The following is a 26723-nucleotide window of genomic DNA, read 5'->3' as shown; positions in this document are numbered from 1 at the left end:
ACGGGGTTTCACCGTGTTAGCCAGGATGGTCTCGATCTCCTGACCTCGTGATCCGCCCGTCTCGGCCTCCCAAAGTGCTGGGATTACAGGCTTGAGCCACCGCGCCCGGCCTTCTTTCTCCTTTTGATATGGAGTTTTGCTCTTGTTGCCCAGGCTGGAGTGCAGTGGCGCGATCTTGGCTCACTGCAACCCCCACCTCCCTGGTTCAAGCGATTCTCCTGCCTCGGCCTCCCTAGTAGCTGAGCTTACAGGCACCCACCACCATGCCCAGCTAATTTTTTGTATTTTTAGTAGAAACGGGGTTTCACCATATTGGCCAGGCTGGTTTTGAGCTCCTGTCTTCAAGCAGTCCACTCGTCTCTACCTCCCAGTCAGCTAGGATTATAGGTGTAAGCCACCACACCCAGCCCACTCTCCATTGCTTTGTGACCATTCACACATCCTTGAGGTATGAGCTTCCAGGGAAGCCTCAATTCTTGAGGGGTATCATGTAGGTCAGGTTTTCCTTATAGCTGAGTAGATTCCCTGAGCAATGGACAGTGTAGAGAAAGAGCTAGAAAGCTGATTAGTTCTTTTTTTTTTTTTTTTTTTTGAGACGGAGTTTCACTCTTGTTGCCCAGGCTGGAGTGCAATGGTACGATCTTGGCTCACTACAACCTCTGCCTCCTACGTTCAAGCGATTCTCTTGCCTCAGCCTCCCTAGTAGCTGGGATTACAGGCACCCACCACCATGCCCAGCTAATTTTTATATTTTTAGTAGAGATGGGGTTTCACTATGTTGGCCAGGCTGGTCTCAAACTCCTGACCTCAGGTGATAAACCAGCCTTGGCCTCCCAAAGTGCTGGGATTACAGGCATGAGCCACTGCGCCTGGCCCAAAAGCTGATTAGTTCTTAAACATTTTGTAGTAGCTTCTTGGGGAAGTGCATGAGCCTACTGATGGGACTCCACTGGATCGTAACCAATTTGTGAGTGTAGAAGGCATGTTAGACACCTCTGTCTGGTCTCTGGGCAGGAACGTTTTGTCTTTGGACCAAAGTGAGCTCTCACAGATGCGTGTCTGCTGTACTGTGCCTTCTTTGTGATGCTTGAAATGTTCTCAAGTCCTGGCACATCATACACAAATGTAAATGATGCATTTAAAAAAATACCGGAGCAAATACTTCGTTGTATCTTTGCCAATGAAACTGTAGTACGTTGCTAGAAACCTTGCCGAGAGAAGGCTTTACAGTGTGTGATCTGTCTGTATTAGGTGGTTGTCTGGGGTGAGTGCGACTCCACTGATGACTGTATTGAGCATAACATTGGCCCCTGCTCCTCAGTCCTGGATGTGGGTGGGGCTGTGACAGCTGTCAGCGTCTGCCCAGCGCTCCACCCTTCTCAACGGTCAGTCTCTGTGTGGGGCTTAGTTTTAAGGGGACCACTTGGTTTCTTAATACGTAACCCTCATGTCATTTCATTTGTGAATTCTCCTGGCCTCTGAGTTACTGTCTTTTTCTTTTCTTTTTTTTTTTTTTTTTTTGAGACGGAGTCTCACTCTGTCACCCAGGCTGGAGTGCAGTGGCATGATCTCTGCTCACTGCAACCTCTGCCTCCTGAGTTTAAGTGATTCTCCTGCCTCAGCCTCCCAAGTAGGTGGGATTACAGGCATGCGCCACCACGCCTGGCTGATTTTTTTTGCATTTTTAGTAGAGATGAGGTTTCACCATGTTGGCCGGGCATGTCTTGATATCAAGTGATCCACCTGCCTCGGCCTCCCAAAGTGCTGGGATTACAGGCGTGTGCCACCGCGCCTGGCCTCAGTTACTGTCTTTTCCAAAATGGTTATGTTTCTCATAATAATTTTTGAATTGATAGAACCTAATGATTCAGAATGTAAAATACAGGTTAGGAATATGGCTCAAAGAGTCTTACTTCACCAAATCTAGGACTGTGGTACTTTTTCTGTAACAAGCATCTTCAGTGGAACAAGGGTCCCTGTAGCCAGCTGGGGAAACACTGGCTCGTGGGCTTTGCCAGCAGAGGACACAGATAAATCTGTGTGCAGCCCCTGTAGAGTGGAGGCTCCTTGAGAACACAGCAGAGCAGTGCAGCATGTCCTGGGCTGATGCCTGCAGAGTCTTTTGCAAGGCAGGGACAGTTGGGACACTGTGAAGAACTACTTTAGAGCAATGACAGCGATAACAGAATTTCATGCTAAGTTAGTCACTTTTGTCCCCCTCCCTTAAAAACAGATATGTGGTTGCAGTAGGATTGGAGTGTGGAAAGATTTGCTTATACACCTGGAAAAAGACTGATGAAGTTCCAGAAATAAATGACTGGACCCACTGTGTAGAAACAAGTCAAAGGTATTTCTTTCCTATTTTTGTTTCCATCAGATTAACTAGAAATTGTGGGGTCTTTCGTGGCAAATTTTATGCCACATTTTCATGGAGAGGGACATATATCTTCATTCATGGTGTCTACCACTTTGTTTTGTGGTAATCTGAAATTGATATATTGCACTCGATTTTTAAAAGTTTACTTGACCAAATTGCTTGCATGCATAATATTGTTTTTATAAACAACCATTTGAGATGAAAGTGATCTTCATAATGGTGTGTTTTAGAATTTGACTACAGTAGATTCTTAATTTGATTCAAAATGTTTGTGATTTTTAAACGTATTCTGGATTGCACTTTGGTAGTCATATCCTTATGATTGAACCCTTCACCTCAGATCCTGCAGTGGAGCTTTCAGGCATAGCAAGGCTTATGCCCTGGGCCTCATGCATTTGCCACCTGAGCTGGCATAGAGCACCTACTGTTTACAGCCTCCTCCCCATCCCACCCACCTAGACAGCAGGGATCACTTTTAATCTACCCTCTTACAGGTTTTATTCTTTTTGTGTGTGTGTGAGAGACAGGGTCTCACTCTGTCACCTAGACTGGAGTGCAGTGGCAAGATCCCAGCTCACTGCAACCTCCACCTCCCAAGCTCAATCAAGCCTTCCTACCTCAGCCTCCCAGATAGCTGGGACTACAGACACGCGCCACCATGCCCGGCTAATTTTTTTTGTATTTTTAGTAGAGATGGGGTTTCATTGTGTTGGCCAGGCTGGTCTGCATCTCCTGGGCTCAAGCAATCCTCCTGTCTTGGCCTCCCAAAGTGCTAGCGTTACAGGCATGGGCCACTGTGCCTGGCCCAGATTTTATTCTTTAAAAATGTTTAAATGTGGCTGGGTGTGTTGGCGCATGCGTGTAATCCTAGCACTTTAGGACGCCAAGACGGGAGGATTGCTTGAGCCCAGGAGTTTGAGACCAGCCTGAGCAACATAGTGAGACCCCCGGTCTCTACCAGAAATAAAAGAAATTAGCCAGATGTGATGGCGCATGACTGTGAGTCCCAGCTACTTGGGAGGGTGAAGTGGGAGGATCACTTGAGCCCAGGAGGTTGAGGCTGCAGCAAACCACAATCACAGCATTGCACTCCAGCCTGGGTGAGTGAGACCCTGTCCCCCCTAAAAAAGTATAAACGTTCAGAAAGCTACTCATATCATTCTGTGCCATATTTTCTTAGGCTTTTTCAACCTTTGTATATCTGTACTGTTGAAAATACAATTTCAAATAGCAATTTCAAATGACAATATGATGTGGGTGAGTGCTTAATGGAGAGAGATTTATGAGCAATGTCTTTTATAAGATATTTCATCCAGCAGATCTTGTCATGTCAACCAAACATGTTAGTGCTCATTATAATTATATTTATTAAAATGAGATACTGCCATGCCCCCATGGCTTCCCTCCTGCCTCTCTGGGCTGGGTTTAGCAGTTGAACTAGTTTGTGCTGTTGGCTTGCTGAAGAGGGAAGAAATCTGTTGAAATTCCATGCTTCAGGCATTTGAAAGGCACCCCTTCCTTCCACTTTGCCTGCCCACAGTGCTCCCTTCACCTCTAACCTGGTGTGAAGACCTCTTCAGTGGCCCCCATGTGGGACACTGGCGGGAAGCCACTTAGACAGTGCAGGAAGGGAACATGTATAGAACTTGAGTTTTTTGTCTGAAGTGGTTTTTTCCTTTGGTCATTATGGTCACTTAGGATTTGCAAGATGGAACTAATGCATGACGTAACATATTATTTGGATTGCTAATATTTCAGTTACCAAATTCCAAATACCGTTCAAATGAAAGCTTTTGCTAGTAATAGATTTACAAAGGTAATATAAGCAAACACTACCCTTTAGGTTGGTTTGCCAAACTCCCTATCTTCTTAAATGTGACATGTTAATATGCTGGATTTAAAGGACGTTACCAAAAAGAAAAAAGAAAAACCCACTATCTCAAAGCTTACATAGCCAAACAAGTACTGTTCCTCAAAGTAACTCCCTTGGAAAGAATTATACCACATATGTTTATTTCAGTAATTTCACTACTTCAAATCATTCTTTTAATGAAATGAGAGAACTTTAATCCATAATAATTGAGATTCCAGTGATGTTGCTATCACTTAAAATATTCTTGGAACTTCTCTGTAGGAATTATGTTCAGAACTAGCTTACTAGTGATGCAAGAAAACAAATTATAATGCCTTTTATAGTGTTATTTCAATCATTTCCTCTTTTTAAAGCTTGCCATTCATATCTATTAAGCTTGCCATTTATATTTATTATAAAGCTTACTTCCAGGTGCTTTCAACAGTCAGATTCATCCTCAGAGGAATATGAGCTATCATTGAGAGTACTCAAATCATAGCCTGCATAATATGGAGGCATTTTCTCTAGAGTAATTTCAGAAAACAGTTGAGGCACAGCAGCACTGTTATAACCTCCCAGAGTGACTGTTTGTAAGGGCTCGCAGTCATCTTGTTGCATAGGTTCAGGAGGACTGATTTTTTAAAATGGGTTTCATGACTTCATTCTTCCCTTTTAATCATGAGAATGCATCTGGTGACAGGGACTGTCAGCAAATGAGAGTGTAATGTGAGTGCTCTGGTATTGTTTTCAGTGTTTACTGCCCTAAAACCTACTTAGGTTTTTCACTTTAGTCCTTTCTGGTTTGGGAAGCTAATTTGGAGGTTACATTTATAGAAGATGTTGTATTTTCGTAGAGATTTGTTACTAACATACCTTGGTAACATTCTGGGTCTGCCTTTTTAAAGGGCTGGGGGGTAGGGGTTAGGGAGCATTAATATGATGGTCTTGCCCAAGGTCATGCAGTTAGAGGTCACACTGGAGACCAAGACTCCTTCATTGGGCAGTACATTAAATCTTTCATTGTCTTTCTTTACCCAGTAGTAAAAATGCAATTCCATCCCCCTCACAGGGATGTCAAGAAAATAAAATAATCTAGAATATATAGTAAAGTTGAAATTGTTATAAATACATTTAGTAATGTTATCAAAAAGACTAACTGGAATATCCATTTCATGAAATTCCATTGATCATTAAAACAACATTTATTTTAAAAATTTTTATTTTTTATATTTTTTAAACAACATTTGACAGAGGTTCATTGTCTGTTTCTTGCTCCTTTTGGTGATGTTATTGCCAGTGAGTAAGATTAAAATTTAGTCTTACAGTTTTATGTAAATATAGTAAAATATTTTCCAGGTTAAAATAAAATGGCTAAAATGTTAATGATGGTATTTTAAAACCTGTATGTTTCAATTTTCAGGTTGTAACTTCCATTCATGTTTACACCATTAATTGGAAAAACATTTCATGACTTCTTTATCTTTGTTTTAGCCAAAGTCATACACTTGCTATCAGAAAATTATGCTGGAAGAACTGCAGTGGAAAAACTGAACACAAGGAAGCAGAAGATGCTGAGTGGTTACATTTTGCAAGCTGTGGTGAAGATCACACTGTGAAGATACACAGAGTCAATAAATGTGCACTGTAATGGACTTAATAACTACATGTTTGCAGTCACTGGTATCTTAAAATATTATCACGTAAATAGATCATCTTTGCCTTCATAACAGAACTGAGTTTCTTTTTTTTTTTTTTTTTTGAGATGGAGTCTTGCTTTGTTGCAACCTCCACCTCCCAGGTTCCAGCCATTCTCTTTCCTCAGCCTCCTGAGTAGCTGGGACTAGAGGCACACACCACCATGCCTGGCTAATTTTTGTATTTTTAGTAGAAACTGGGTTTCACCATTGACCAGGCTGGTCTCAAACTCCTGATCTCAGGTGATCTGCTCACCTTGGCCTCCCAAAGTGCTGGGATTACAGGCATGAGCCACTGCGCCCGACCTGAGTTTCATTTTTTAAGTCACGTAGCAGTAGTCCTTATTTGAGTGCTAGACCTTTTGAAATGCGATGAAAGCTATGGACCCTTCACTTTGTTATATAACATATGTACACACACCCAGAACTTTGCACATACGTTCAGAGATTCCTAGACCCACAGACCTGCCTCTGTGTGTCCCAATTTAAGAACCTCTGTTCTTTCTTTATGACTGGATTTGCCCAATTTTGTGTTATTTTGGGACTTCATTTGTCCCTCTTTGGGACATTTCCTTATTTATTGCCCTCTTCAGAGAGTAGATATAGGAAAAACAAGATAGGAAAGCTAGATTACTTAATTTTTATTTTAACATTTTCTGTAGATAAGCATACCACGCCAAATGTGCTCTGTCTTGATCCCCTTCTTTTTAGCATATGCCAAACATTGTAGAGTTTGGCAAGCAGTTGTAGGTTTGAGCTGCAGCCAATCATTTCTTTTGTTCTTTAGAAGTACGTAGATTCGTCTTTTTAGGGCTTTACCGGAAGTAAAATATCCTGACATTTAAACTGATAGATGTAGAAGGTAAAAACTAGAGTTCCGAAACATCTGAATTTTTGTGATAGCTGAAGTCACAAGATGAGGGATGTATATCCTCCAGGGAGGATGCAGAAAGAAGAAAAGGGTGCTGGAAACAGCCTGTCAGTTGTGCCAGCTGTGGGCTGGAGGCAGCCAGGAGAGTTGGGAGCCTGGGTGCTGGGTGGAGAGAGGTTAACAGGGAAGCCATGGGAAGTACTGTGAACACGGCTGGTGTGAGCAGAGGACTATTCCGACCCTGTTGGAACATAGAGCCATCTGACAGATTGACAATGCAGTGAAGGCTCTATATAATAAATGTGTTGAAAGGAGGAAGGTGAGGATTTTCTTGGTGGGAGTTTATGCCATTATTTAACATATTTTGCTTCCAAAGGGGTTAAAATGTTTTACCTAAATGGATGTTTCTAGGTCAGTGCTATAGAGTATTTCTAATCTGTGTTTTATAGTGTGAGCTACATATGTAATTTTAAATTTTCAAGTAGCCACATAATGAAACAGGTGACATTTAATGACCCATTTCCTTTAATACGGTATATCCAAAATATTATTATGTCAACCTGTAATCAATATTAAAACCTGTTACTGAAGTATTTTATAGGGCCTCTCTCAGTTCAGACTAGCCACATTTAAGTGCTGCATAGCCACATGTGGCTCATGGCCATCCATATTTGAACAATGTACTTTAGACTATTGCGTCTGTATACTCTTGTGCCCTCAGCTGGGGGATGGGGGGTATGTGCGTGTGTGTACCAAGGCAGTGAGCATCTGAGCTTTGAACCTCAGAGACCAAAATGCCGTGCCCATTTCCCTGCTATCAGCTGAGGAATCTTTACTCACATTGACACACGGGCTTATTCTGACCGAAGTGCATGCAGGGTTCCAGAGCAGATTCAGAGGCCTAACTTAGTCCTTTAGCTCCCCTCCCAGCACAGAACCCCCCAGGTCATCTGAAAGTAGGCCTCGCCTAGAATGACTGAGTTTCCAAGTTGTCAGTTTTCCCAAATGGTCCTCAAGCATCTTCCTCAGCAATCACCTTACAGTTTAGTAAACATTCAGAGGACTTGCTACACATCTGGGCAGTCTGCATTGTAATTCATATGTGTTTACAGACTTATGTCTTCATCTGCTAAAGCACCTTTGAACCATATTGTAATTCATAATATCTGAAGCAATTATTTTGAATTGTAGTAATTCATAATATTGAAGCAATTCATAATATCTGAAGCAATCCTCAGATATGGGTTAGGCATGGCCCTGCTCTGAGCAGGATGGCAAAAGTGGCAATCTATGACGCAGCCCTTGTTACCCAGGCTATTCCTAAATGGTGGTGGTGGTTTTATCTTAATTAAAATGACATCACCAACAACGCGCCCTTTCCTGTCTGCCGGGAAAAGTTTTCTGTAGTGACGCATGTGTTTGTGTGTGTGCGTTTGAGGCTATATCACTCATTGCTACAGCAGTTCAAAATGACTTGGAAAAAAAACAATGAATGCTGGTCATTGATGTGTATACTGACATGTTTAAGGGAAGTTACTGTGGTCTATAACTTAAGAAATACATAAAAAATAAGATGGGTGGAGTGACGGACACATGGATAGATATGAAGCCAGCACTGTAAAATATTAGTGGTAGTTTTGTATGCCCATACTCATAGTACCATTATTCACAGTAGCTAAGAGATGGAAGCAATACGTGTCCATCAGTGGGTGAATGATCAACAAAATGGGTATTCATACAATGGAATGTTATTCAACCTCTAAAAGGAAGATATGCTGACACATGCTGCAACATGGATGAATCTTGAGGACATGATGCTAAGTGAAGTAAGCCAGTCACCGAAAGACAAATACTGTATGCTTCCATTGATGTGAAGTATCTAGAGCAGTCAAATGCAGAGAAACAAAGTAGAATGGTAGTTTGCAAGCACTGGGGGAGGAGGAAATGAGGAGTTGTTTAATGGGTATAGTGTTTCAGTTTTGCAAGACAAAAAGTTCTGGGGATTGATTGCACAGTTATGTGAATACTGTATACCAACTGAACTGTACACTCTAAAATAGTTGAGATGGTAAATATTATCTTTATTTTACCACAGTGTTTTTTAAAGCATGGTAAACAACATTTTCCAAGATGTAAATTGGTACCAAAAAAAAAAGTGCTCCAAAGTAAGATATATTCGGGAAACACAGGGCTAACTAAAGTTAGATAGGTGTCTTTATTGTAGGAATTCTAAGAGCATTTAACAAATTAATTTACATTGAGAATTTTCAATGTGGAGGGTCTGGCTCATAACATTTCACAGACATTAAACTTCACAGTCCCAAAGCCTTTAAATAAAATGTTAATGGTAGAAACTCCTTAAGGGGTGTTCATTGTACAAGTCTTTCAATTTTTCTCCATGCTGGGAGGTTTTTTTTTTTTTTTTTTTTTTTTTTGGTAACAACATGTTGGGGAAAATGGCCTTGGAATATTTCATTCAAATTGGAGCCAAGCTAACACAAAGCTGTTGCTGCTAGTGGGAACAGCCCTGATGTCCATGTAACAAGCTGCTCTCCCCAACTCCCTCCCTTCTGCTTCTCCTTCCTTGGCACCCACTTCTAGGATTAACAGGCAGGGAGGCAGAGAGCCCAGCTCAGGTAAGTTGGGCCACAGCAGAAGGAGGGCCAGGGCAGAGGTTTGGGCCTTGGCTCTGATGCTTGAACATAAACATACCTAGTCAGAAGTACATCAGTACAAAGTGGACCCTACAAAATGATAGGGCCAGAAAACAGGTATGTGGTTACCAGGGGCTGAGAATGGGGAGAGGAGTGACTACAGAGGGACCCAGATTCTTCAACAAATACATTACAAGAGGAAAAGGGAAAGGAAGCCTGGAGATTGAAAGATACTTGAGACGTGTGAATCCAGTGCAATGTATGAACCTTGTTTGCATCCTGATCTGAACTAGCCAGTCAGTCTTGTAAAAATATGCTTAAGGGACAAAGCGAATTTGAACTCTGCCTGGATATTTGATGATTTTAAGGAAACAACATTTAAATATATGACAGTGGGGCTGTGGTTATGATTGGTTTTGGTTTTTCTTGTCTCTAGAGATTGGGTTTTGAAGTGTTGCCTAAGCTGGTCTTGAACTCCCGGGCTCAAGCAGTCCTCCCACCTCAGCCTTGGTTTCTTTAAAAAAAAAAAAAAAAAAAAAGTTCTTTTGAATCATACTTGCAGTATTTATGGATGAAATGAATTTATGTCTTTGGTTGTTTCATAATGATTGTGTGTGTGGCAAGGATTAGGTGGGTTTTAGATGTGTGGATTATTAGTGAAGCTGGGCAGTGGTGGGGTGGTCATACTATTCTAATTTTTTAGTATATTTAAAATTTCCTTGTAAGAATTGTTAAATGAAAAGGCAGGGCACGGTGGCTCACGCCTGTAATCCCAGTACTTTGGGAGTCCGAGGCGGGGGGATAACGGGGTCAGGAGATCGAGACCATCCTGGCTAACACGGTGAAAACCCGTCTCTACTAAAAATACAAAAAAATTACCTGGGCGTGGTGGCGGGCACCTATAGTCCCAGCTACTGGGGAGGCTGAGGCAGGAGAATGGCGTGAACCCGTGAGGCAGAGCTTGCAGTGAGCCAAGATTGTGCCACTGCACTCCAGCCTGGGTGAAAGAGCGAGACTGTCTCCAAAAAAAAAAAAAAGAATTGTTAAATGGAAAAAGAATAAGCATATCCATAAGTTAAATACAAGAAGTGTTACATTATGAGGAATTCTTCCCCTCCTAGCATGTAGTGGATGGTCCAGTAGTAAGGCTCTGCCACGCTTAAATAAGAGACTGGCACTCCAAGGACAATGAGGCCAGAAGAGAGACAGAATGTGGGATGGCTGCATGTGGTTGGTGGATAGAGGACTCTGAGCCCCACACTCTGGTGGACTCAGAGATCTGGCACCTGGGCTGGGCGTGGTGGCTCACACCTGTAATTCCAGCAATTTGAGAGGCTGAGGCAGGTAGATCACTTGAGGTCAGGAGTTCGAGACCAGCTTGGCCAACATGGTGAAACCCCATCTCTACTTAAAAAAAAAAAAAAAAAAAAAAAGCCAGGTGTGGTGGGCACCTATAATCCCAGATGTTCCAGAGGCTGAGACAGGAGAACTGCTTGAACCCAGGAGGAGGAGGTTGCAGTGGGCCAAGATTGAGCCACTGCACTCCAGCCTGGGCAACAGAGTGAGACTCCATCTCAAAAAAAAAAAAAAAAAAAAAGTATCTGGGACCCAGAACCGAGTGAAGACACCAGAGTGAAGGAGAGAGGCCTTGCTTTGTCCGAGAAGCTCCTCCTGGGGTGGAAGGCACAGCTCCACAAAGGCTGCTCTTGCGGGGGCTCCCCTGCAGCCAGGTGCCTGCTGACTGCCCCCAAACTGCCCGCCAACAGAGGGATGCAAAGGGAGCCTCTTCCTGCTCTGTGGAATAGGCAAATTATGTCACCTTTCACTCCGGACTCTCACTTCTGCCCCTGCTACCCTTAGTCTTTGGCTTTTGCTGACATTTTCCCCTACATCTTTTCTCCTGACCAAGTTCTAGATATTTCATAGGGCAGTCTAGGTAAGGGTTGGAACCTCAATAAGTCGAGCAACAGAAACCCAGCTCACACTGGCTATCGCTGTGGGCAAGCTGTTCCCCTCATTTCTAGAAGTGGCTATAAGATTAGTGTATGAGTCTGGCTGCCATTCAACTGTGTGTGAAAAACATTGTAAAATTTTCTTTCTGGTTTACACAAGTTAAAAGTTTATTTCTCTCATATGAAAGGAGTCCAGGCAGACAGACCAGGATGGGCAGGGAGATGTCTACAGGATCAAGGACCCAGGCTCTTATTTCGCTGTCTGACGTCCTCAGTATGAGGCTTCCACCTTCCAGGATGGCTGCTTGGCCTCCTGCCATGATCTTTGCATTCCAGCCAGTAAAGAGGAGGAAGCCGTGAAGAAAGGCCTGCCCCTGACTTTAAAAACATTTCTTGGAAGTCCCATACGATTTTACTTAATCTCCTCAGGCAGAATTTAGTGTTGTGGTCATACCTAGCTTCAGGAGAAGCTAGGAAATTAAATCTTTATTGCAGATGCCCATGTGTTCAGCAGAGAACTGGGGTGCTTCATTCTGGCAGAAAGGTAGAACAGCAGTAACCAGTTTGTAGGATTGTCCTGAGAATTAAATGAGCCAATGTATGAAAAACACTAGTTTGGTGCCTGGGATATAAATAAGACAGCAGTGGTTTGTATCTGATACTACTATGATTAAATAAAGCTCAGCTCATGTCACCTCCGTAGAGCTTTTAGTAAACCCCTCAAGTATTCTTTTTTTCTCTCTCTGAATTCCGTAGTATTTTATTCCAATTTTCTTTTATGGCACTTGTCACCTTCTATCTTCTATTTTTGTGTATGTTTTATGCTGTGTCAGGTAGATGCCTTCTTTTGTAAGGAAGTTCATCTCAAACACAAAGGAATTGCTGGCTCATATGACTGAAAAAAGTTCAGTGGTGGGATAGGCTTCAGGTGTAGTCTGATACGGGCTCTGCCTTCCTTTCTCTAGTTTGCTCAGCTCTGCCCTTTCCACGGCAGCTTTCTCCTTTTGTTATTATTTGAAACTGAGTTTCGCTCTTGTTGCCCAGGCTGGAGTGCAGTGTCCTGATCTCGGCTCACTGCAACCTCCACCTCCTGGGTTCAAGTGATTCTCCTGCCTCAGCCTCCTGAGTAGCTGGGATACAGGCATGTGCCACCATGCCTAGCTAATTTTTGTATTTTTAGTAGAGATGGGGTTTCACCGTGTTGGCCAGGCTGGTCCTGAACTCCTGACCTCAGGTGATCCACCCGCCTCAGCCTCCCAAAGTGCTGGGATTACAGGCGTGAGCCATTGGGCCTGGCCCGTTATTATTTTTAATAGAGACAGGGCCTCACTATGTTGCCGAGGCTGACCTTGAACTCCTGGACTCAAGCCATCCTCCTGTCTTGGCCTCCCAAAGTGCTGGGATTATAGGGGTGAGCCACCATGCCTGGCCACATGGCAGCTTTCTCCTGAGGCTATTCTCCCTCATTGCCATAAGAGGAATGCAAACAGCCCCTACGTTACTTTTTTCCTTGTTAATATCAAAGGAAATAACCCTCAGCATTAAGTCTCTAACTTTACTCTGACTGGACCATTCCTCAACTAATCACAGTGGGCAGGGGAAAGCCACACATTGAGTGGCTTGGGCTTGCCCATCTGATGTAATGAACTGTGAGATCACCTATGCTGGCCTAGAGGCAGAGTAGGTCCCAATGAGATCACATGGCTGCTCTAATGTGGGGTGGTTTTCCAAAGCAAAATCAGAGGGGCCAATGGATACAGGATGGGCAAGCAATGTGAGCCCCCTGTACAAGCCTGCTAAAGCCTAAACACCTGGCCATCAGATGGTTTTCCTGTTGTCCACAGTATCTGGCAGTGTATTGTCACATGTTTGCTGAATTCAGGGATGAATGAGTTTGACAACATTGATGGCTGGTGGAGAAACCATTCTCAAATGTAATCTGCCAGTCAGTAAATAGAGTATCTGAGATTCCTGTCTTGGTGGTATAAAGGGATAGGGAGCAAAGAGTAGGAAGGAGGTACTAGCACAGAAGGGACCAAGAAGGGGCTGGCCTGGCCCAGTGGATCTGCTCATGAATGAACATGGGAGAAGCCAAGCCCCTGGGAAGACAGAGCCAGGAAGACTGCTGCTCTGGGCCCTCCACCCTCTCGGTCCTGTGGTCAGCCTAGTACTGGTGGGTTTGGTTCTTTCAAACATTAGATATAATGGAGCCTTGTTCCCAGTCATGTCATGATGTGGAACTGCCCTTTTAGTTTCTATTCACAGGAAAGGTCTTGTGTCAGTCTAGGGGAGGGAGCTTCCTGGGGTTTCTGATCTTTCTTTCCACTGCTTTCAGTTTCTGCTGGGGCACTCTGCCAGTCTTTGGAGAGAAACTTGCTGCAATGCTGTGTCTGTCTCACTGCTTCCTGTGCCAGCCCACTTCTGATTTCCTAGGTACCCGGATATCCAGGTTTGTGAGCTCTCATTGTTGGAAAAGTGTGCATTGCACTCTAGGAGGACACACTTAAGTTAATTTCATTATCCAAACCAAATTCAGCCTTCTTGGACATACTTATTCCTATCCTGATAAATTTGGTGGGAAATTTGATCCCTCAAAATTGCAGCCCCCAACTGTAGGTTGGTGCGAAAGTAATTGCGGCTCTTGCCATTTTGATGCAAAAGGCGCAATTACTTTCGCACCAACCTAATATCTTCCAGACTAGGAGGCCAAGGTTTTCAGGGGGCTTGCCAGTGGGAAAACTTCTACCCTTACTCACCATTTAGGACTTGACCATTATAGTGGAGCTGCCATCCCCGCCTGATGGTAATAGAGCTGTTCCTGCTTAGACCACTGCATATACCGCCTACCCAACAAGTTTAACAGTCTCTCCTAATTGTTTAAGTTTAACCCTTGTCCTAATTGGCCTTATGGCCTTAGATATTGCCAAGGTGCTCTCTTCTGCACTTCTCTGAGTCTTCCCACCTGTGGCATGAGACAGAGACCCTTTAAGTGCCACTGTCCCCAGGGCTCTGTCCTCTTTCCCTAAACACTTGAGAGCTCCTGAGATGACCTGTGCACAAGCCCCTGACATGACTCAAGTCTCCAACCCCAGACACTCTATCCCTTTTGAGCCCTGAATCTCCACTGAGATGTCCTGAACCGAGTTCCATATTGTCTCCCTGTGCCTGAGACTCCCTGTGTCCACTCAGTATCCCAGTCTGACAGCATCAAGTCACCTTGGGCCAGTCTTCAGTCCCATTAGTCCCTGAATTTCATCACTTCTGCATGATCTGGGCCTCAGACCAGGCTCTCACTGCTCTTCACCAGGACTTTTGCCCAGCCTCTGACAGCAGTGCTGCCTGCAACTTCCCGACTCCCACCTCCTCCACTGCTACCTGGGGTCTAAGCACACCCCTGATCCAGCCACTCTCAGGAGGAGACTCTAGAGTGTTCCTGTCCCTTCTGGACCAAGGTCAGCTTTCTTCTCTGTACCAGAAAGTCTGACCCCTCTTACTTCTCTCACTCCCCTTTGCACTTATCCCCGCAGAGAGGCAGTCTGTGCTCCAGCTTCATTAAAATTCCTGCATCTGGAATTTTCTAAGCCTTTTTGCACCTCTAGACCTTTAAGTATGGAATGCTGCCCTCCCTCCCCAACCTCCTCCTCCAGGACCCTCTGGGCAGGTCTCCTAGCAGCCCCAGGTCTGGGAGGCTCTTTACCCCAAGCCTGGACCTTTGTGGGAAGGACTCTTCTCTAGCACTCTGCAGCCTTGGAGGGGTGACCTGACTATGAACCTATCTCCTTCCCCGTCCCAGGGGCCTCTCAGGCACAGAGCCTGCCTTGCTGACTGCTGTCTTCCTAGTGCCTACCATGTTTGCAGCAGGGCGCAGCTGCCCACTGAACACTGAATGAATGCCCCTGCCAAAAGCGCTAGTAATTTTCAAGTGAATCTTCTAGTGTTTCAAGCCGGGACAGTTGCAAGAAGTTATAGCTTGTTTCCCTGCTCCCATTTCTCACAGGCTCATCCAATCTGGTCATGGCCTTTGGATAGTTCTACCTAAATCACCCACAGGACATTCACTTTCTAGCTTGAAAGCCTGCCTTTCGTTGTTTTTCCATCGCCAACTCCGAGCCTAACTCTGACATTCATTCATCTTCTGCTGAGCGAGTGAGTGAGTGAATGAAAGAATGAATGAATGAATGGAAGAATACATGAATGAACGCTTTGTATGTAGTAGAGAATTCTTGCACATGGAGCCCATTGCTAGGAGACATTGGGGGTGGGAGCTGTTAACCTGGGAGCAAGGGGATTTGGGGAAACATCATCAGGAGGTAAGGAATTAGGCTCAGTGAGCGGCACCAGGGACTAAGATTCACACAGGGGGAGAGATTTAAAGTACAAAATTGAGGGCATCTCACCTGTCTGCCCAACTGACTCATAGACACATAATTTTTCAAGTTCTTAGGTGAGAAAGGGCTGTAAGTGGGAGTTGGAAGAGCTGTTTTCCTACCTAGCTGTAAACTTTAGGTGCAGAAGCTGGCCTCCTGAGACCTCAACATGGACCAGCTCAGTTTGCTTGGAAGCTCCAAGGCCAGCAGCTGGACCAGGTGAGAGGTGGCCATGGCAGCCTGTAGCACAGGGCCCAGGAGATCACTCCTCTTCCCAGGTCAGACATTCCTTGGTGGGGATAGAGGTTCTGCTTAAGGCAGAGTGACAGCAAGCAATCTGACTTCTGATAGTCTCTTTCTGGTAGGAGCGGTCCAGGGAATCCTGATGAAATGCACCTAAGGGTGCCAATTAGAGGCCAAGACTCCCAGTGTTTCTCATATCCTATTCCTCCCCTCTTCTTGACCGGCTCACTGCTATGGCCCACTTCAAAGGCTTCCTCCTTTGGGTTACCTTCCCTGGATATCTTGCTAGGAAGTAGCCACTTCCTCTCTTGGAAACCTGTACCTGCATCCTGAACCAGTGCTGCCTGGGCATTCAGCCCACATTGCCTTGTGGCTAGTGTAGGTTCATCTTCCTACTCAGCTGTAGGCACTATCTCCACATCCACCCTCCCAAGCGCACAGTGCCCTGGATGGACATAGCCAACTGCTTTAAAGTATTTCTTGATTAACGGTAACTCAGTGATTTTTAATAACCTTCAGGAGTTCTGCACTGACTTGGCCTCTTCCAGTCCATCGCTAGGCAAGCTTGTCTGAAGCAGCACCCCCATGGACCAGTGGTTTGTTAGTTGGCCACAGAACTCCTTGAAGAGAGGTCCTCCTTGCATTCCCAGGGAAATGACCTAGGCCCTTCCTCCTCAGAGTGCCATTCATGAATGAGGCATCAGCATCACCCGGGCTACTTAGAAACACAGAACCTCAAACTGAAAGAGTCAGAACCTGCCTTTGAATAGGCTCTCTCGGGGATTCATGCAAATGAATGCCTGGAAACCCTGGCCTAGGGAAGACTCACTGGGAAGCAGAGCTTTAAAAGGGGGGGCGAGGAGTGACACACTGAACAGCTGCTGGGAGGATCAACCCCACCCCTCTCTCAACTTAGATGGGGAAACTGAGGCCCTGGAAACCACAGAGGCTCACACCAGAGAGTTAGCAAAACACACTTCCCTGCCTGGGCTCTGGAGGCTGACTTCCCAGCTGCTAGCTTGTCTTCTAGCTGTGTGCCCTTGTGCAAGTTACTCTGCCTCTCTCTGCCTCAACTTCCCCATCTGTAAGAGCAATCTCCTAGATCTGCATATTTGATTATTGAACGACCAGGACACGTAAAAGTGTACACAGTGCAGTGCCTGGCACACAGTGAGGCCCTGTATGTAGCTCTTGTTATTAGCGCTGCCCAAAACCACATTCGCAGAAGACAGTCCAGCATCTAAAGTGCCTGCTTGAAGCATGGCCAGAAGGCAAGCAGATGGTGGGGTAGGCAGTGATGTCAATGAGCAAAAGCCTGCATCCATCCATCAGTACATTCACTCCTCGAACAACTATGGGTGTTTGTCAAGTAAGGTCCTGACCATTCAGCAGTGAGGGAGAGAGCTGGGGTGGTCAGTGGGCAGAGGCCACTGAGGAATACGGGTACCTGGGCATGGACTCTAGCGCTGCAGTCCACAGACCCCGGGTCTCCGGCCAGGGGGAAATGAACTCTTAGTGACGGGTCTTTCTCTGGCCTGGTATCAGGGGCCTGGGCCAGAGAGCCAGGGCTGTGTGCTGCCTTCCCATGGCTCTCATGCTGGGCACCAGTACGCATCATGCATCAGCAAGGATCCTAGGGCATCTGCGGCCCATACCCTGGGTGACAGCTGGCCTGGATGCAGCACAGGTTGAGCTCTTGGGGCATACACCTTCTTCCCACCTCGTCCCCACGCTGTATGCCTCCAGGGCCTGTGGTCGCCTGTACCTGATCGCCCGCCTTGGGTTCTCCACGGAGCCTGCCTCTGAGTTATCTCCCGTGAGCCCCCAGCACCTGCCTCCCATCTGCAGCGGGTTCCGCACTGTCCCCCACCCATGACATTCAACTCCCCACGAGGCACCTCGCCTGGGCGTGCAGTACCTGTTTTGCTTCCACCCCATTCCCAGCAGCGGGTTCTGCACCTGGGATCACACGTGAGATTCCCCCCACCCCACAACCGCATGCCTGGGCTTTACTTCTGCAACTGCCGCCCCATCCCTGCATCCCGCTCCGCACTTCCCGCGCATAAGGTTTGGCCAGGCCCTCCCAATTGAAGCACCTGTTCTCCAAGACAGAGCTGCTGTGTCTCCGGTGCTCTGGGTGCAGGCCAGAGTAGGGATGGGAGGAGGTGCTCTTATTCCACTCCCTGTCCGGGACGGGGCGGCTTTTCCTAGGGCACTCTTGCCTCAGTAGAGAGGGCCCGGCTACACCCACGTGCGGGAAGTGCGGGGCGGGATGCAGGGGTGGGGAGGCAGGGAGGAGGGCCCAGTGCGCAGTTGGGAGGTTGGGAGGGAGGGGAAGCTCAGCTCATGTGGATCCCAGTTGCTGTGCCGGCTCCAGAGAAAGCCCCCGAGCCTCCCGGTTCCGAAGGTGTGCAGCCACTGAGAATTCATTAGCTTCGTGGATCCCTGATCTTTCCCCTTTTCTACCCTTTGCTCAGCCGCATTCTCACAAACTGCAAGCACGCGCCCGGCTGGGTAGCAGCAACCCGAGAACGCCCCCCTCCCCCCGCCCCCGCAAGACGCCGGTACCTGCTTGAGAGGGTGAGGGTCCCTGGACCCCTGCGAGGAGGAGGGTCGCGGGGTTCCAGGATGCCAATCAGCAAAGATCACCTCGTTGCTTCTTCCACCAGCCTCTCCGCGGGACATAGCTAAACTTGAACTTGGTATTCCAAGGGTCTGGAAACATCTTCGTGGGACCCATCGAGAGGTTGCTTAAAGACTAGCACCGGCTCCCGTGGCCAGGTGGGAAAAGGGCGGGCCAGAAGTGAAAGTCCGGCGGGGCGCCACACCTAGGCCGTGGATTCCGAGAGGCTGCAGGCTGGCGGCCCGGGAGGCGCGGCAGGGGCGGAGTCGCCGGGGGCAGGCTTCCCGCACTTCCCGGGCCGGGTCAGCCTGGATGGACTAACCCGAGCTATGGCCGGCGCCGCGGCGGAGTCGGGGCGGGAGCTGCCGGCCTTCGCGGGGTCCCGGGACCCGAGCGCACCGCGGCTAGCCTACGGCTACGGCTACAGCCCAGGCAGCCTGCGCGAGCTGCGGGCGCGCGAGTTCGGCCGCCTGGCAGGTGAGGCGGGCGGGCGGGCGTGGGGGACACGAGGTTTCTGGAACCGACGTGGACGGCTCTTTTGCTGCTAGTGAGAGCGGCGCTACCTAATTTGTCAAGTAAGGTCCTGGCCATTCAGCAGTGAGGGAGGGAGCTGGGGTGGTCAGTGCGCAGAGGCTACTGGGGCATTTTGAATAAATTGGGGCGCATTTAGAATCAAAACTCCAGGAGCGACGTGTCCACGCGTCCGCTTCGTAGACATGGCTCCCTGAGGTCCCACCTGCAGCCCCAAGGCTTCTTGCTACTCTTACTCTTCAGTCTTTCCAGTGGGCAAGACCCAGCCCTCTTCCGCTTTTCCCGCCCTCCGCGAGCAGGGCTTAGGATGGACCTTGCCCTCTCTTGTGGGAGACCCCTCACTCTAAAGGGCCTGCTGGGGCCGGGGTTGCAAAAGACAGCACGTCCAGCGGCCGTGACCCTTCGGATGTCCGCCCGGGGTAGGAGCGGTGCGTGGGCCGCCAGCGCCCAGGCTGGGACAGCACCTCTGCCGGCTCGCCAGGTTGGGACCCAGAGGCCAAGGCCTTCTGGTAGGGGCCTCCCAAGGCTGCACTCTGCAGACTCCTCTGGGATAGCCCGTATTCAGCTTTGATTTTCGAAACCTCATTTTCCTCACTCTTGCAGCGTCAGAACAATCCCTCTGAGCTCCAGTTGGCTGGAGGACTAGAAGAATTAGCAAACAGTGCAATTTCACCTTTAAGAACAGGGAGAGCCTGTGAATTAGATAAGAAGACCAAGATCACATGGTGCCTTTCCTCAGAGCGGAACAGGCTGATAAAACTGCAAATCAAGCTCCATCTGGCCTTGGCCGACCCGGCCCTCTGCTGCCCGGGCCCAAGTTAGTGACTCATCCCTGTGACAGGGACTTTGGGTGCAGGGCTTCATCAAGCCCCAGAGTCGCGTACCGGACAGTCAGGGAGGGTCTGCAGGTGAAGTGAGCATGTCGTGGCACAGGGCACCGGGGTTTGAGTGCATCTGCTCTGTCGCGATGAACAACCGGTAACTACTCCCCTTCTCGGGGCAGAACAGCAACCATGACTTAGGTTTCACTACTCGGGTAGCTGATTTCAGCGCTCCGAGTCACTTCCTAGTGTTGTGGAGGGTAACTGTGTTTTCCCTTTGGGGGCTGTGAGAACTGTGGCCTCCTCCTGTGTGTCTCCTCTGGCTTCCTAAGTAGGGAGAGTCAGGAGGGAGACGGGTGCCTTCTGCCAGCCTCTGTCTATTCACTCCTCAGCCTTCCCTGTCGCAGGGTCACCTGCTGGAGACAGCTCCTCACCCTTCTTTTGTATTCTGTCTCTCTCATCTGTTAATTATGGAAATTTCCTGCCACTCAGAAATAGACAGAGACTATGAATGCCCACAGGTGCTGGGGAGGGAGGCTCTCCATGCTTTGAAGCAGCTCTTAAAGGCTACCTGAGTAATTATGTCAGCACCACACCTCCTTAATCCCCTAAATCTCCTCCAGCTGTGATCTCTCACGCCTACTATTGGCCAACCTCTCCCCTCAGTGCTACCCTGGGAAAGTAGAGCTATATTCTTGTCCCCTCCTGGTTTCACTCCTGTTCCTCAAAGAACAGTACTTTTCCCCTCAAATGCAAAATTGGGATGTGTCAGCCAGGCTGGCCCTCAGAACTCCTTTACCGCTTACTGTATTTCTGGTAGTGTTGTGGGCACCTTTTATTTAATGCAAGTTCCCCGTATTTCCTCTACATTATGGTTAAAGTGGACATTTGTGCACTAACCTGATGCCCCTCCCACTGCTGGGAGTCTTGGAACATGTCCACTTGTTTTTCTCCTAGAAACAAGCCAGAGAGAGGGCAGGAAAAAGCAACCAAAATAATATAATGTCTTCCTCGTTCCTCCTCTCCCCTCATGAAGTTTTTCTGCCAGTTTGAGAATTTCTCTGGTTAAGTGGTAGCTCAGAATAATTAAATGCTTAAGCTTTAAGGGCTGAAATGTGTTACCTAGCGATTTGGATGGGAACTTCCTTGCCTTTGTGAAGGGAGCATATTGAATACACAGATGTGTGTCAAGGGTCTCTGGAAGCCTTCGTGCTGAATGATGACTACTCATCATGCTGGAATGAGAACTGGACAAGGATGACCTAGAGCTGACTCTGGAATTCTCTTTCCTGAAGAAGATCTGATGCCATTTAACTCTGGTGCCATTCACCTGTTTCTAATAGCAGCTACACCTGTGTCCCGAGCATTGGATTAGGTGCTGCCATATACCAGCTCATTTAACCTTTGTCCCACCTGCAGATGAAGGAACAGGGGCCCAGAGTGGCTAGTGGTGGAGCCAGGATTCAAGTCTGGGTTGATTGACTTGGATTCTGTACCATTAATCCCTATGCTGCCTGACTTTCTCCTAACATCACAAGTATGACTGATCTAACACAGCTTTCGCACCCTTTTGTTTTTCCTGCAACATTAACCGTTGGACCAAAAGCCAAAGCAGCTTTTTCTCCAATAGCTACCTGGGCCTGCAGAAGACTGTGGCACAGTGTGAGACGCTCCCCAGCAGCTTCCAGGTCTCACCTGTGGCCTTGATGCCTAGGTGAACAAAAGCCTTTCTTCTGGTTTGGTACCTTTGTATTTCTAAATCTTTAGTAAAAGATTCAGAACATTGTTTTAAAAGTATCTTTTTGGACTAGGTCATACATTTGATATGGTTTCGCTCGTGTCCCCACCTAAATCTCATGTCTAATTGTAATTCCCAGTGTTGGGCGAGGGACCTGGTAGGAGGTGATTGGATCAAGGGGGTGGATTTCCCCCTTGCAGTTCTCGTGAGAGTAAGTTCTTACAAGATCAGATTGTTTAAAGTGTGTAGCACAAACTGGGTGTGGTGGCTCAAGCCTGTAATCCTAGCACTTGGGAGGCTGAGGTGGGCCGATCACTTGAGCCCAGGAGTTCAAGAACAGCCTGGGCAACATGGTGAAACCCCGTCTCTACAAAACATACAAAAATTAGGCAGGCTCATGCCTAAAGTCCCAGCTACTGAGGAGGCTGAGGTGGGAGAATTGCTTGAACCTGGGAAGTCAAAGCTGCAGTGAGCTGAGATTGCGCCACTGCACTTCAGCCTGGGCAACACAGTGAAATTCTGTCTCAAAAAAAGAAAAAAACCAAACAAACAAACTTTCTTTAGCCAGGTGCAGTGGCTCATAACTGTAATCCCAGCACTTTGGGAGGCCAGCCTGGCCAACATGGCAAAACCCCATCTCTACTAAAAGTATAAACAATTAACCCGGTATGTTGGCACATGCCTGTAATCCCAGCTATTTGGGAGGCTGAACCTAGGAGGTGGAGGTTGCAGTGAGCCGAGATTGAGCCCCTGCACTCTAGCCTGGGTAACAGAGCAAGACCCTCTCTCTCTCTAAAAAAAAAAAAAAAGAAAAGAAAAGAAAAGAAAAAGAAAAAAAGTGTGTAGCACCTCCCCCTTCACAAGTAAGTGCTTTCTCTCCCCCACCCTTTCTCTCCCCCACCCTTTCTCTCACCTACCCTTTCTCTCTCTCTCTCTCTCTTTCTCTCTCTCTCTCCTGTCACCATATTAAGATGTGCTTGCTTTGCCTTCCATCAAGATTGTAGTTTCCTGAGGCCTCCCTAGCCATGCCTCCTATATAGCCTGTGCAACTGTGAGTCAATTAAACCTCTTTTCTTTATAAACTACCCAGTCTTAGGTAGTTCTTTATAGCAATGTGAGAATGGACTGATACAACATTTAATGGTATCAGATTCAAAAGTTGCCAAAGGAAGGTGAACAATCACCAGGGAGCCTCGCTCTCACTCCAGCTGCAGCCACTGTGGCCACCTCAGAGTCAACTGCTGTCACTCGTGTCTTGTGTATCTTTCCAGTGGTTGTCTATATTTATGTGTGCATGTGCGCACTTTTTGAGACAGGGACTTGCTCTGTCATCCAGGCTGGAATGCAGTGGCATGATTATAGCTCACTGCCACCTTGACCTCTTGGTCTTAAGCTATCCTCTTGCCTCAGCCTCCCAAGTAGCTGGGACTACAGGTGTGCACCACCATGCCTGGATATATATTTCTATAGAGAAGGGGTCTCACTATGTTGCTTATTCTGGTCTCAAATTCCTGGCCTCGAGCAATCCTCCTACCTCGGCCTCCCGAAATCCTGGGATTATAGATGTGAGTCACTGTATCCAGCCCTTACACTTTTTTTTAAAAAAAAAAAAAAAACAAAAGTGAGCCGTATGTCTCAACACCTGACATAGTTTGTGTTTAAGGTCTTCCTCTGCCATTATCATGCTAGTTTCTATTTTGTTCATTGCTATGTCCCCAGCACTTAGAACAACACCTGGCACATAGTAGGTGCTCAATAAATATTTCTTGAATGCAAACACAATAAACTAGGAATGAAAGGAAAATTAACCAACTGATAAAAGTCATCTTCAAAACCCCCACAGCTAACATCATACTTTGTGGTGAAAGACTGAAAACTTTCATCCTAAGTTTGAAACAAGACAAAGGTGCCTGTTCTCACCACTTCTATTCAGCATTGTACTGGAGGCTCTAGCCAGGGCAATTAGGCAAGAAAACAAAATAGAAGGGTTCCACACTGGAAAGAAGTAAAACTATCTTTACTTGCCAATAATGTAATTTTGTCTATAAAAAATTTCAAGGAATCCACACACAAAACCATTGGAATTTAAAAACAAATTTAGCCAAGTGGTAGGATATAAGATCAATATGCAAACATCAGTTCAATTTCTATACATTGGCAATAAATACTATGAAAATGAAATTAGAAAAACAGTTCCTAAGGCATCAAAAAATAAAATGCACAAAAAAATTTTATCAAAAGAAGTATGACATACACTGAAAATTGTAAAACATCATTGAAAGAAATTAAAGAAGACCTAAATAAATGGAAAGATATCCTGTATTGATGGGTTGGAAGACTTAATATTGTTAACATGGCAATAATCCCCAAAATGATATATAGATTCAATGAAATTTCTATCAAAATCCCAGCTGCCTTTTTGCAGAAGTTGACAAGCTGATTTTAAAATTTATATAGAAATGCAAGTGACTCAGAATAGCCAAAGCAATCATTTTATTTTATTTTATTTTTTGAGTCAGGGTCTCTGTCATAAAGACTGGAGTGCAGTGGTACAATCTCAGCTCATTGCAATCTCCACCTCCCAGGCTCAAGTGATTCTCCTGCCTCAGCCTCCCGAGTAGCTGGGATTACAGGCGCACATCATTACTGCCTGGCTAACTTTTGTATTTGTAGTAGAGATGGGGTTTCACCATGTTGGCCAGGCTAGTCTTGAACTCCTGACCTCAAATGATCCATTCACCTCGGCTTCTCAAAGTGCTGGGATTACAAGTGTGTGCCACCGCACCTGACCTCAAAGCAATCTTGAAGATCAAAGTTGGAGGAATCACACTTTCCAGTTTCAAAACTTACTGCAAAGTTACAGAATAAAGACAGTGTAATATTGGCATAGGTATACACATATAGACCAATGAAATAGAATTTTAATTCAATAAACCCATATGTCTATGGTCAATTGATTTTCAACAGATTCCAAGACTATTCAATGAGGCAAATAATAACTTCTTCAATGAGTGATATTGGGATAACTGGATATTGACATGCAAAAGAATGAACTTGGACCCCTACCTCATAATGCATTCAAAAATTAACTTGGTGGATCAAAGTTAAATATGAAACAGCTAAAAGTATAATATTCTTAGAGTAATACGTAAGCATAAATCACTAGGACCTTGTTGGATTAGACAATAATTTACGACACCAAAAATGCAACAACAAAAATAGACAAATTGTATTTTATCAAAGTTAAAAAGAACTTGTATGTTTCAATGAACACCATCAAGAAAGTGAAAGGACAACCCACCAAATGAGAGAAAATACAGCCACATAAAAACTTGTACACCAATATTCATAGCAGCAATCATTTATAATACACAAAACTGGAAACAACCCAATATTCCTCAGTAGATGAATGGATACATAAAATGTGGTATATTCATACAATGGAAAACTATTCTGCCATTAAAGGAAGTTCTGATGCATGCTACCATGTGGATGTACCTTGAAAACATTATGCTAAGTGAAAGAAGTCAGACACTAAAGGCCACATATTGTATGGTTCCTTTTACATGAAATGTTCAGAATAGGCAAATCTGGAGAAGCAGAAAGTAGATTAGTGGTTATCAAGGGCTGGGGTTGGAGGCACTGGGGAGTGATTGGTAATTATATGGGATTTCTTTTGGGGATGAATGAAAATATTCTAAAATTAATGGTATTTATGTAATTTTATGAATATGTTAAAAACTACTGAATTGCATACTTTAAGAGGGTGAATTTTATGTTATGTCTCAACTAAGCTTTGATAAAACAACCCATTCTATACAAAACATTTGATAAGTGAATGAATGAATCTCTTCTTATTAAATGTACTTAAAAGGGTATCTCAGAGTTTGTTTCATGTCAATACTTATTAGATAGTGTACAGTGTTTATTTTAAAAGCGCATCGATGGACATTTAAGTTGTTCCCAATCTTTTGCTATTGCAGGCAACAGTTCGTTGAATATCCTGATATTCAGGTCATTCCACAAAAATGTGGGTATTTGTAAGATGAATTCCTGCAAGAGGAATTGCTAGGTCAAAGGGTGTGTATATTTTAAAGTGTGAACTGATGTTGCCAAATTGCTGAGCATAAAGAAGGTGTACCTGTGTACCCTCCTACCAGCCGTGTACCAGTGAGCTTGTTTCGCCGCAGCTCCATTCACACAGTGAGGGATCCAACCACTGATCTCTGCCAATCTGATCAGTAAACCACAGTATCTTGTTTTCATCTAAATTTGCATTTCTCTCTGAGAGAGGCTGGAAGGATCATTTGCATTCCTTGTATTCTTGGAAGCTCTCACAGCTGCATTAGGGTTGAGGGGTGCAGAGCAGTGTGGGAAAGTAGGATCAGGACTCTCCCCTCAGGAATCCTCCCAGAACCTCCAGAACAGGTTGTGAGTCACAATGTGAAACAGCTTTGCTGTCATTCATCACCAATGTCTGCTGGGCACCTTCTCTGTGAGGGATACTGTTCCAGGTTCACAAAAGAGTGAAGAGAGCTGATTAATCAGGAGGGCTCTCTCAGGGCTTGAAAGGTCCTTCAGCGTTAGAAGCACGGTCCTTCCACTGCTCATGCCTACACTTGGATTAAGAGGCACATATCAAGAGGCACTGGGCTCAAGTCAGTGGCCTGGAGTTACGTCGACATGCATTAGATGGCATCGGTTGGGCTTATACAAACCAGATTTAGGTAAAAGGACTGAAATACCCATGAAAAAAAACCTGCAGGTTTATTTTTTCTTTCAGGAACTGTCTACCTTGACCATGCAGGTGCCACCTTGTTCTCCCAGAGCCAGCTCGAAAGCTTCACTAATGATCTCATGGAAAACACTTACGGTAATGAAAAACGCCTGAAACGGGTTTTAGTCAACTACATGCAGCTGATATACCTATGCATATTAAATGTTGGATTAATAGACCGGGACTGTTCTGACCACAAAAAGCTGAATAAGCCCCATGTAAG

General features: G+C 45.9%; 2 protein-coding genes across 7 annotated transcripts in view; both read left to right on the top strand.

Moving 5' to 3' along the window:
• ELP2 (elongator acetyltransferase complex subunit 2) overlaps window positions 1-5892 on the top strand; it is a 40363-nt gene extending 34471 nt beyond the window's left edge. Inside the window, exons 20-22 of one of the 2 annotated variants that reach the window (XM_007974250.3) lie at window positions 1252-1385; window positions 2234-2347; window positions 5721-5892. In XM_007974250.3, coding sequence (XP_007972441.3) covers window positions 1252-1385; window positions 2234-2347; window positions 5721-5877 — 405 coding nt within the window. In that variant the 3' untranslated portion in view covers window positions 5878-5892. The remainder of the gene's footprint in view (window positions 1-1251; window positions 1386-2233; window positions 2348-5720) is intronic. The other variant, XR_493397.3, reaches the window with a different exon arrangement.
• Window positions 5893-18445: 12553 nt separating this feature from the next.
• MOCOS (molybdenum cofactor sulfurase) overlaps window positions 18446-26723 on the top strand; it is a 60436-nt gene continuing 52158 nt past the window's right edge. The window contains exons 1-2 of one of the 5 annotated variants that reach the window (XM_073006358.1): window positions 18446-18791; window positions 26507-26596. In XM_073006358.1, coding sequence (XP_072862459.1) covers window positions 26581-26596 — 16 coding nt within the window. In that variant the 5' untranslated portion in view covers window positions 18446-18791; window positions 26507-26580. Of the gene's footprint in view, window positions 18792-18842; window positions 19111-20119; window positions 20143-26506; window positions 26597-26723 lie in introns of those variants that run through there. The other 4 variants (XR_005234780.2, XM_007974247.3, XM_037982363.2 and 1 more) reach the window with 4 other exon arrangements.

This window comes from Chlorocebus sabaeus, chromosome 18, assembly GCF_047675955.1.
Source record: "Chlorocebus sabaeus isolate Y175 chromosome 18, mChlSab1.0.hap1, whole genome shotgun sequence".
Lineage (NCBI taxonomy): Eukaryota > Metazoa > Chordata > Mammalia > Primates > Cercopithecidae > Chlorocebus > Chlorocebus sabaeus.
Note: the sequence above shows the minus strand (reverse complement) of the source record. Positions and strands in the feature narration are given on the sequence as shown.